The following is an 11,168-nucleotide window of genomic DNA, read 5'->3' as shown; positions in this document are numbered from 1 at the left end:
AATGTGACGGATCGTCCTGTGCCCCAGACTGGACACATCCGCCTGTCAGCTCCTTCCCTCTCCCAGTAAGCGGACGCGCTGTGGCTGTCCGAAGAAAGCAGTCACAGACCAGCACTTCCCTCAATCATGAGACAGGACTTCATGCTTTGAGGTTAAAACAGAACTCTCTTTATTACAAACACACAGAACTTATATACAATCTCCATTCACTGTGCACCGAACCCAACCCCCAATCCTATCAGCTACATCCCCTCACCAATCCCATCAGCCACATCCCCTCTCAAATCCCATCAGCCACATCCCCTCACAAATCCCATCAGTATACAGGGGATGTATCAAGTGAGGGGATTAAGGGATACAATGGGTTCCCCCACCTGTGTTATCCCCCCTGTAGTGCGGGTGCCGTCTGGGCAGACAGGGCTGTGCTGGCTGATTAAGAGCCCCAGCCAGATTATAGGATCGTCTCTTTGAAGGCTGGAGCTGCAGCCACATTCAAACAGGGTACACATAAATATAATAATAATAATAACAGTGAAGATCAGACAGGGTTCGTCACAATATGCCTTTTAACCCCCTATATGGCAGAGTTGCATATAGGGGGTTAGAAGGCATATCATGGGACAGAGTGGCATATAGGGGGTATAAGGCATTTCTGGAGGCAGAGTGGCATATAGGGGTTTAGAAGGCATATCAGGGGGGCAGAGTGGCAAGCCTGGGGGCAGAGGTGCATAACTCGGGGGTAGGTTGTCAAATGAAAGGAAATAAAAACCAAACATGTCTCAATCATAGCTTTTATTAAATATGGAAAAAAATAGTCTACATGAATTAATAAAGAAATAAAAGTTTCTTACCAGAATATGGTGAAGAATAATGTGATCAGTGTTTTGTTCCACTGAATAAAATGGAACTCTTTCATCTAAAAATGTTCGCAGTAGTAAATGTTTTGATCCCATTATGTGTAATGTATTTCATTTATTAGGGCCTTTTAACACTTTTGCTTTCTGGCATTTTCATACAAATAATGAGATAAAAATAATGGCACATAGTGTGACTCGGGTGTGTATAAGGGGTGCGTGTGGGTATAAGAGCTTCACCGTGAGATAAACTATATGGGGCTGGTCTCCAAATTTTTCCAGGGCTGCTTTTCAGTCCCAGTCCGGCCCTGAGCGCTGGACAGGAGAGCTCTCCCACGAGCTCTGAAAACAACAAACGGGGGATGTACCTACCCGGATAGGGCAGGAAAGAACTGTGGGTAAAGGGGAGGTTCTGGGGGTTTAAATCTTCCCTGCCCTATTCGGATAGGTGGCACTATCTCCTATGCTACCGGGAGGAAGAAGGGAAATTTGTCCTCACTGTCGTGGACTATGCCATCCGTTACCCCCTAGATTTGCTTAGAGAGCACTGGCAGGGACCGAAGGGCCGACCATAGTAGAGTACGTGTTGGCCTTCTGGGATAGATTGAAGGACCACACGGACATGGTCCGGGAAAACCTTCAAGTGGCGCAAGGTTGGCAGAAACGGTGGTATGACCGGACCGCCCCGGAGCCGTGCCTTTGAAGTAGGGCAGAAGGTCCTAGCGCTTAAACCATCCCCTCAGGATAAGCTGCAGGCGGTGTGGCAGGGACCGTATCGGGTGGTGAAGCAACTGTGCAACACCACCTACATGGTAGCTAAATGTGCAGACGGAAGGATCCAGCGAACCTTCCGTGTGAACATGTTGAAAGCCTACCAGGAGCGTCCCGAGGAAGTAGCAGTTATTTGCGCCCCGGCGATAGATGACCCTGAGGGATTACGCTGCTAGAATTGCCCCAGGTAGTGTCAGGGACGAGGGAACTTGGCGCGATACATTTAGCGGCGCAGTAAGGGAAATCCCAGATGGCCCAAGTTCGCCAGCTGTTAGACCAGAGAGGCGGCTTACTCTCTGCCCTCCCCGGATGCACCACCGCGTGGAGACTCCAGGGCAGACCCCGTTACGCCAAGGCGTACCGAGTTCCTGAGTCTGTCCGAGAAGGGATGTTAAGGGAGTTTAGGGAGATGCTCGATCTGGGAGTGATTGAGCCGTCCGAGAGCCCCTTGGCTTTTCCGGTAGTCCTAGTGCCTAAGAGAGACTACCGCAGGCTCAATGACCGGACTGTGACTGACACGTACCCCATGCCCCGAGATGATTTGTTACACCGCATCTCTCGTGGTAAGTTCCTATCCACCCTCGACCTATGCAAGGTTTACTGGCAGATTCCTCTTGTGACGGGCCTCGGGTACCCCGGCTGGGTACACCCGTCAATTCTTAGTTGCTTCCTCCCGGAACCACAAGGGTTAACCACTTCCAGCTGTAGCCTATACTAGCAGGGAAGGGAGTAGGAATGCGGCTTGGATTCTTGGGTGAAGGAGCACCGTAGCTCGCCGAAGCGTAGCTGAATCCGGTGCTGTAACTGTCCTGAGAAGGACAGTGAGTGATCCAGCAAGCCCCTGAAGCATTAGACAAGACTAATGTCCAGGGAAGTGACACACTTTATTGGGAAACACACAGGCTTATATACAGGTTAGGTGATAAAAAGGTCATAAATCAGGACACATCTTCCCGCCCTGCCCAGACAGTCCGGCGCCGTGCTTAGGCTACCGAGCCCCGCAATGTCCGTATACACTTGTTCATCGTTCTCGGGTGATCCCGATGGCGCAGCGGCGATCTTAGGGGTGCCGAGGGGGCGGTCGGGGACCAGGAAGATATGGTCCAAAAAGCGACGTGATCGGTCAACGGGGTCCCGAGCGACAACAGTTTAAAGTTTCCCTGGGACGGACCGCGAGATAGCCGGCACGCGTTCGGCAGCCGCGCCGGCCGTTTTCCGCTCATCCGGGAGTCCCGGCGACCAGGCATCCAGGGGAGGCTTTTCCCCCGAATTGGTCTTGCTCCGTACCCCACCCCCGGTGGGTTAATAGCAAGGTATATGGTGCGGTAGGTGAGGACTGATGGCGTCCGGGATACGAGGGGTTAATGTATGGGGGCAGGGCATGTGTGACATGGACAGGGGCAGCACGGGAGGGAGAACAAAGGCACAGAAGACAGACACACAGATAGATATACATAACTATCACAACAATGATATTAAACTGCATTTTTCAACCCAGGTTTGTGACACCTCTGGCGGCGGAGGCAATTCCGAAGTCGGACTATACCAATTTAGGATTATGCCTTTTGGGATGAAGAACGCTCCGGCGACGTTCCAGAGGATGGTAGATCGACTCCTCGATGGCCTCCAGGACTATGCTTGCGCGTTGTCTCGGCAATCGGAGTTAGCCACCTAACCACAGAAACAGCCCTAAACCGACCCCGTTGGGAAACAAAGGGGGGAGTAATGTGATGGTTCCTAGAGTCACCCTACCCCTCAGATAATGTTATCCAGTGACATGAAACTCTTTAATGTGTTATTAATAAAAATGTATATTATTGCCTTATTTTGTAAAAGTTTGCACACGGCACACTAAGGTCTGAGAGATAATCTAATAAAGATAATGTGTGCTCTTTATCTCCCAGACTTAGTGGTCCCGGTGTCCTGTTGTATTGCTCCTCCCCCCTCGTGGTGTCCCTACCTATAAAAGGCGACACCTGTCCCATAATAAACAGTTATTCCTTTCGTTGTACCTAAAGACTAGTCTTGCCTGGTTATTTGGGTACCGGATAGCGATATCCCTTTACTTTGCTTGGGGATATTGCCTACAGATTGCGGGGAATTATTGTCCTGAAGGGAGAAGTCGCTCTTGGCGGAGAGGGACAACCTGAGGTCCCTGGTCGGTCCGCCACACCGACACTAGCGGAGCAGGGCTCACGAGCTGGTCCGGTGACCCTAGCTTCACGGCACCGCAGCCCGCCGAGGTGTAGCTGAGTACAGTGCCGTAATTGTCCTGAAAATTACAATTAGTGATCCAGCGGGTCCCTGAAGCATTAGACGAAACTAACGTTCCAGGGAAGTAACAGACTTTATTGGGGAAACACACAGGCTTATATACAGGTTAGGTGATAAAAAGGTCATAAATCAGGCACACATCTTCCCTCCCTGCCCAGACGGTTCGGCGCCACGCTTAGGCAACCGAGCCCCGCAATATCCGTAGGGACCCCAGGCGGCAGCAAATCGCAGTTTCCCCGGGACAGCCGGCGTTTGTACGATAGCCGCACCGCCGGATTGCCACCTCTCTAGCGGCTCCAGTGACAAGGGATCCCCAGTCTCTGCGAGGGTGTCTGGGCTACGAGAGCCGAAGTCCATGGGTAGAGCAGGTGATACATGGGGTAGGAAGGGAAGGGGAACCGAGCGGCAGTAGGTTGAAGCTTCCCCCGAGATGGACCGCGAGAGCCGGCATGGGTCCGATAGCCGCGCCGGGGCAGTTATGGTTAATGGGGGTCTTTAGGGTTAATTTAGGGGCAGTAATGGTTAATGGGGTGTTTAGGGTTAATTTAATGCTGAGGACTGAGGGTTAATTTAATAAAGTTAACTAAAGGTGCAGTTAGAGGTAAAGCAATCTAAAAGCAATCTTAAGGTGGGTAATCTAAGAGGAATCTAAATCCTGGGGGCAGTGAAGATTATTAATGAATTTATTTATAAAAGTGTGGTGTCAGTGATATTCTCTGAATGGTTCGAATCTCTGAACGATTCTCTGCCTTCAGTGACATCGCTAGAGTAGGCAGGCAGGAGGGTTCATTGACGCTAATGAAAGGGGCGGGGCCAAACGTTAGTTTGACTGGAGGGAGGGACTGGGGAAACAGTAACTCCTATGAGTCACACTGAGTGATCCGAAGATTCGGATCATGAATCGGATCATTTCAATGACCGACTCGAAATGATCCGATTCACTTTACTGATCCGAACTTCGCATCACTACCTTGGGGTATATGAAGGGTTAATCCCTTCTTAGCAATTAAGCTTTCAGAGGCAAGGGAGATGTCTACAGTGGAGCTACTCACGGCTCTCTCTCAGTGATTATCAAATTCATTAATACGCTCCCCAGACCATTTGCCAGCTACACGATCATCACACAGCTGAGGGATTCCCGGCTTCTGCCACATTAATTTGCGGTAAACCACAATTTCCTATGCAATGCTGCCACCGTGTGGTAGCACTTGTCCACCCACCTTTCTTGAGAACCATATTTATCCGTGTAAGTGCTGGCAGCTTTGCCTCGAATTTTAGCCCTGAAACGGGGTATGGTGTATAATGTAGTTTGTATGAATGGTGTTTAGCCACCGTGAAGCTCAGCAACTAAACATCGGGCTGAAAAACTGCAGTGGAAAGCAGTTGCCTTTAGGGAAGTTTGCAGCAAGTTTATAGCAAGACAGATATAGCTTGTTCCAGAGATTATGGGTGGCTCTGAAAAGAGCCTTTGGTGGTGTTGGTTAATTGCCCTGCAGTTACGATTACCGCACTCACTTGCTCTTGGCAGGCTTGTGGCTCTCGGTCTTCTTGGGCAAGAGCACCGCCTGGATGTTGGGTAGAACACCTCCCTGAGCAATGGTGACCCCTCCGAGCAGCTTATTGAGCTCCTCGTCGTTACGAACGGCGAGTTGCAGGTGGCGAGGAATGATACGGGTCTTTTTGTTGTCGCGTGCAGCGTTACCAGCCAACTCCAATATCTCAGCAGTCAGATACTCCAACACCGCTGCCAGATACACGGGTGCGCCGGCTCCTACTCTCTCGGCATAATTACCCTTGCGAAGAAGCCTATGCACACGGCCAACAGGAAACTGCAGACCAGCTCGGGAAGAACGTGTCTTCGCCTTAGCACGAACCTTTCCGCCTTGTTTACCTCTGCCAGACATGATATCTCTCGACAAACCACCACCCTGATAACCGACTAAGAAGCACGTTAAAATGAAACGCCGCACACTTACCCAGCTATTTGTAGCTTCCCCCCGTGACGCTATTCGTCACTGATTGCTTCCTTTTCAAAACATCCAATCGGGTGGACATAGTCTGAGACACCAATCGGTGTAGGCACTGCGGTTCATGGGCGGCCGCATCTGCACACGTGACAACCTCATCGAATCGGACGCGAGACAGCAGAACGGCCTTATTTGCATGCGGTGCCTATAAAGGGAAGGGCCCAGCGCAGTAACGCTTCAGTGTTCATCACTTTCTCCTGCCTTGCGTGTTGAAAGGAAAACAGACGCGATGCCTGATCCAGCGAAATCTGCCCCTGCTCCGAAGAAAGGCTCTAAGAAAGCTGTTACGAAGACTCAGAAAAAAGACGGGAAGAAGCGCAAGAAGAGCAGAAAGGAAAGCTACGCGATCTATGTCTACAAGGTACTGAAGCAGGTGCATCCAGACACTGGCATTTCATCCAAGGCCATGGGCATCATGAACTCGTTTGTCAACGATATCTTTGAGCGCATTGCCGGGGAAGCTTCACGCCTAGCCCATTACAACAAGCGCTCCACTATCACTTCTCGGGAGATTCAGACTGCTGTACGCCTCCTCCTTCCTGGAGAGCTGGCCAAGCACGCTGTGTCAGAGGGCACCAAGGCTGTTACCAAGTACACCAGCGCCAAGTAAAGTTCTCTTTGTTCTCTCTTTAAACAAAGGCTCTTTTGAGAGCCACACACACGGTCTGTCTCAGAGCTATGTGAATGATCTAGCCCTTTTGTCGGACTATTAGCTCTCCAGGTTAGCTGGGGTATTGTGCCCATCGACCAGACTGCCTGGGAAAAGAAGCCCAAGGTGAAGGGGCTCCTGTGATGGCAACGACCTGTATCCCGACTGGGTATTCCAGCTAATCGCTGATTTCTCCTGCTGGGATCCAAGGGATTAACCCCTTCACCGCCAGACAGAACTAGCCTTGCAGAGAGAAGGGGCTGCTTTACCACTGCGGCTAGCCGAAGCTGAGCTACACAGTGGGGCTATTGTCCTGAAAAGGACAATGCATGATCCTAGCAGAGGACACAGCTCTTCAGAAACCTCGGTGGCGCTGTAGTATACGGAAGTATAGCAATACAGCGCTCTACCGCCCTGAAAAGGACAGCGCCGAGTCTTACCCCACTAAGACATGACTCGGTAGTGTGGACATGTGGCACACGGACAGGATAAGACATGAGGGGACGAAAAAGGCATAATAAAAATCACACACATACTGAGACATACAGAGTAAGAGAACTACACCACAGACGGAACTTACTAACCCTGGGCCGGCCCCCCTTCAAGCCAGCCATGCGCCAGCCCCCCTTCAAGCCAGCCATGGGCCAGCCTTTCTAGTTCTATACACTCGCACTCACGTTAAAGAAATAGTATATACATCATTAATACACAGTGGTGCATGCACACAAACACATTCTCACGCTTAACCCCTTCCTCACTAACGTATGCTCACGCGCTAATACACACAAACACACTCTCGCACATAAAACGTCCTGATAAGACAAAACCTAATCTTAATAATTACTTTTATTTTTTTGAATAATACATAAATAATATAATACGTTAATAATAAATAACCCCTAAGTAAACTCTTGTCAGCTACGAGTCCTAAGACAATCATCAGACCGGCAGGCAGCCAGGCACTAGCAGTAGAAATACAATTTATTTTAAATTATTTAACTGATTATTATTAGTTAAAAATATCCATCATTTTTAATGTTATTCTTTAATGTATAAATATTAGGCTATTCTTAAATAATAATAAATGATTGGGTTATATAAATTTATAGATTAAGTTTAAGGGTAAATTAATCTTTAATAGGTGATACCGTATTAAAGAATTTATTTTATCTGTATTCATTATTTTATTTATTTATTATTTCACACCTCTTGGGTGCTGTTCCCTGGCAGTTTTTCTTTTCTTTCTTTTTTTTTTGGGGGGGGGGCTGCACGGTGTAGGACATCCAACTGCTTTGGAGTTAGGATCTTACCGCAAATGATAAATATATTTTCCTTTCAAACCCCCCTTCAGGGGGAATGTAAATCCAGCGATGCCCCGGCGATCGGCAGCATGGGGAGGTTTCAGAAACGCCGTCCAATCATAGGCTCGCAGGCTACTGCTCATGAACCAATGAATGTGCGGCAGCTCATCTATAAAAGCCAAACTTCTGGCGGTTTAACCCCGTGTTTACGTGCGGTTTCTAGTGTTGTGTGGTGTGATCCAGGCATTGAGATGGCCGAGACAGCTCCTTCCCCGGCTCCTCCGCCGGCAGAAACCTCTTCCAAGAAGAAACAGCCGAAAAAGCCGGCAGCTGCAAAAAGCCGTCCTGTGAAGTCCGGTCCCAGTGTCTCCGAGCTGATTGTGAAAGCGGTCTCTGCGTCCAAGGAGCGCAGCGGAGTGTCTCTCGCAGCTCTTAAAAAAGCACTCGCTGCTGGCGGCTACGACGTAGAAAAGAATAACAGCCGCCTGAAGCTCGCTCTCAAGGGTCTGGTGTCTAAAGAGACCCTGATCCAGCTGAAAGGAAGCGGTGCCTCTGGCTCTTTCAAGCTGAACAAGAAGCAGCTGGAGAGCAGAGAGAAGACATCAAAGAAGAAGGAAACTCCCGTAAAGACTAAAAAAGTAGCCCCTAAGAAGGTTGTGAAGTCGCCCAAGAAAGCCCCTGCAGGAGCGAAGAAAAGCCCGAAAAAGATCAAGAAACCGTCGGCTGCTGCCAAGAGTCCCAAGAAGCCTAAGGTTGTTAAAGCGAAGAAAGCTGGCAAGAGCCCAGCTAAGAAGGCCACAAAGCCCAAGGCTACCAAAAGCCCCGCTAAGCCCAAGGCAGCCAAAAGCCCCGCTAAGCCCAAGGCAGTCAAAAGCCCCGCAAAGCCTAAGGCAGCCAAAAGCCCCGCTAAGCCCAAGGCTAAAAAGGCAGCCCCCAAAAAGTGAGAAGGGGTTTTGCAGCGCCTCTGGTGTGTGCTTTCCCACTTAATTCTTCACACAAAAGGTTCTTTTCAGAACCATCATATCCTCCGAAAAAAGAAAAAGCAGTTAATCACCCGGCCGCGGCTATGTGGGCCACCCGCTGAAAGCCTAGCCCCATACTTGTGTGTTGTGCATGGATTCACATATTCGGCCAGCGCTCTCGCTCAGAGCTCTGTCCGTAACATAATAGAGATAAGGGCGGGCTTAAAGATTGTGCTTTGCCGTTACTCGTTATGCCCAGCCGGGGACTCGGCCGCTTAACGGCTCGCTCGGTAGTGGGATAACTGTGTGAGATGTTTCAAGCTTGGGCGCGAAGAACAGGGTTAATTTCATGCATGCGAAGGGAAACACAAAACACAAGCTCGTTTGAGTGACAATGTGGTGGCTCTTAAAAGAGCCTTTGTGGGAGGGTGAGGGGAAAATCGCGTTCGCCAACACCACGTTTATTTAAGCACGTTCTCCTCTGATCCTACGAGCCAGCTGAATGTCTTTTGGCATGATAGTAACCCGCTTAGCGTGAATAGCACACAAATTGGTGTCTTCGAAAAGCCCCACGAGGTAAGCCTCGCTGGCTTCCTGGAGAGCCATAACAGCAGAACTCTGGAAACGTAGATCGGTCTTGAAATCTTGAGCAATCTCACGGACCAGCCGCTGGAAAGGCAGCTTTCGAATAAGCAACTCCGTGGACTTCTGGTAACGGCGGATTTCCCTAAGAGCTACGGTGCCCGGGCGGTAGCGATGTGGCTTCTTCACGCCGCCGGTAGCTGGAGCGCTTTTCCTCGCAGCTTTGGTCGCCAGCTGCTTCCGAGGAGCTTTTCCTCCGGTGGACTTACGGGCTGTCTGCTTGGTGCGAGCCATGCTAGTGCGTGCCTATCTGATTCAAAGACGAATACAACGTAATTGTAACGATTCTGTGGCCAACTCAAGCCCTTTATAGAGTAACGGTGAATGTGATTGGATACGCTTAATCACGCCCCTCTTTTTCATAGGCTAGGACGATGGTTTGAAAAAGCCAGCCTTTGATCAAGAGACTTCGGTGTGGAGAGTTATCTTTTTTATTTTATTTAAATTAAACGCTCGAATCGGTCATTTATTCGTTAGCTGCGGTTCTTTTTTTATTTAGTTCTTCTCCTCTTTTTTGGTCAGCCTCCTACCTAGTGAACCTGTGTACTGGCTGACCGTTAACAACGATACGGCGAAAGCTAAAAGCCCGCCTTTATCTTGGTCTCCGTTTGGCGTTTATTTACAGCGAAATGCTGCCACCTAGTGGTAAATGAGGGATCGTCGAAAGCGATCACGTGGCGGTGAGGGAGGCAAAAGCATTAAGGTTTTTGATATTCCTAAATAGCCAATCGGTGGCTGAGGCACGTTTGGAAGCTTCTCCAGCCAACCAACGATAAGCATATATTCAAAAAGCAACACCCCCTTGAGGCAGCATGGTGCGGTTCCCCATCAGGTCCGTCCATCACGCATAAAAGAAAGCGGGCCGGCCGTAGGCGAGTATTGTGCTGTGGAGCTCGTGGAGTAAACGTGATCATGTCTGGCCGCGGCAAAGGAGGTAAGGGACTCGGGAAAGGTGGCGCAAAGAGGCACAGGAAGGTGCTTCGGGATAACATCCAGGGGATCACCAAGCCTGCTATCCGCCGCTTGGCTCGCAGAGGAGGTGTAAAGCGTATCTCTGGGCTGATCTATGAGGAGACTCGTGGTGTGCTCAAAGTGTTTTTGGAGAATGTGATTCGTGACGCAGTCACTTATACTGAGCATGCCAAGAGGAAAACCGTTACCGCTATGGACGTGGTGTATGCCTTGAAACGCCAAGGCCGTACTCTGTACGGTTTCGGAGGTTAAGCTTGTTGACTCGTCACCCTGAAACACCCAACGGCTCTTTTCAGAGCCACCCACACACTCTCTTAGGCTATGATCATGTTGTCCCAGAGTCTGCCCGCACTTTTCTATGCACACTTTCAAATAACCAGCTTAACAGTGGCTGGGTCTGGCTATAGATTGAGCTACTGGCAGAACATGGGGTGAGATCGGCAGCTGGTGTCGTCCAAAGGCTAGCCTCGCTTGAATAGGGGCTGACACGTCCCGGGGTTAATAGGCGCCATCTGTGGTAGTTATCTGAATTCTGTATGTCCCAGTATGTGTGTGATGTTATTATGACTTTGTCGTCCCCTCATGTCTCATCCTGTTTTCAGGACAATAGACCCACGATGTAGCTCAGCTTGGGCTAGCCGCAGTGTTAAAGCAGCCCCTTCTCTCTGCAACGCTGGTTCTGTCTGACGGTGAAGGGGTTCATCTCTTGGGTCCCA

At 49.9% G+C, this 11,168-nt stretch overlaps 5 protein-coding genes across 5 annotated transcripts; 3 read left to right on the top strand and 2 right to left on the bottom strand.

Moving 5' to 3' along the window:
• Positions 1-4,254: 4,254 nt before the first annotated feature.
• LOC128468999 (histone H4-like) lies at positions 4,255-10,713 on the top strand. The gene is made up of 2 exons (XM_053450801.1): positions 4,255-4,279; positions 10,382-10,713. Exons 1-2 carry the CDS (start codon positions 4,255-4,257, stop codon positions 10,702-10,704), a joined length of 348 nt encoding a protein of 115 aa, XP_053306776.1. The 3' UTR covers positions 10,705-10,713.
• Positions 5,298-5,821, bottom strand: LOC128468914 (histone H2A type 2-B-like). The gene has a single exon (XM_053450728.1). The coding sequence runs from the start codon at positions 5,801-5,803 to the stop codon at positions 5,411-5,413; it is 393 nt and encodes a 130-aa protein (XP_053306703.1). The 5' UTR covers positions 5,804-5,821; the 3' UTR covers positions 5,298-5,410.
• LOC128468979 (histone H2B 1.1-like) lies at positions 5,959-6,556 on the top strand. The gene has a single exon (XM_053450784.1). It carries the CDS (start codon positions 6,156-6,158, stop codon positions 6,534-6,536), a length of 381 nt encoding a protein of 126 aa, XP_053306759.1. The 5' UTR covers positions 5,959-6,155; the 3' UTR covers positions 6,537-6,556.
• LOC128468853 (histone H1B-like) lies at positions 8,089-8,899 on the top strand. The gene has a single exon (XM_053450675.1). The coding sequence runs from the start codon at positions 8,128-8,130 to the stop codon at positions 8,818-8,820; it is 693 nt and encodes a 230-aa protein (XP_053306650.1). The 5' UTR covers positions 8,089-8,127; the 3' UTR covers positions 8,821-8,899.
• Positions 9,236-9,714, bottom strand: LOC128468910 (histone H3). The gene has a single exon (XM_053450725.1). The coding sequence runs from the start codon at positions 9,712-9,714 to the stop codon at positions 9,304-9,306; it is 411 nt and encodes a 136-aa protein (XP_053306700.1). The 3' UTR covers positions 9,236-9,303.
• Positions 10,714-11,168: the final 455 nt, after the last annotated feature.

The sequence above is a fragment of the Spea bombifrons genome, chromosome 11 (genome assembly GCF_027358695.1).
Source record: "Spea bombifrons isolate aSpeBom1 chromosome 11, aSpeBom1.2.pri, whole genome shotgun sequence".
NCBI classification, from domain to species: domain Eukaryota; kingdom Metazoa; phylum Chordata; class Amphibia; order Anura; family Pelobatidae; genus Spea; species Spea bombifrons.
This window is presented reverse-complemented; position numbering and strand designations above follow the sequence as displayed.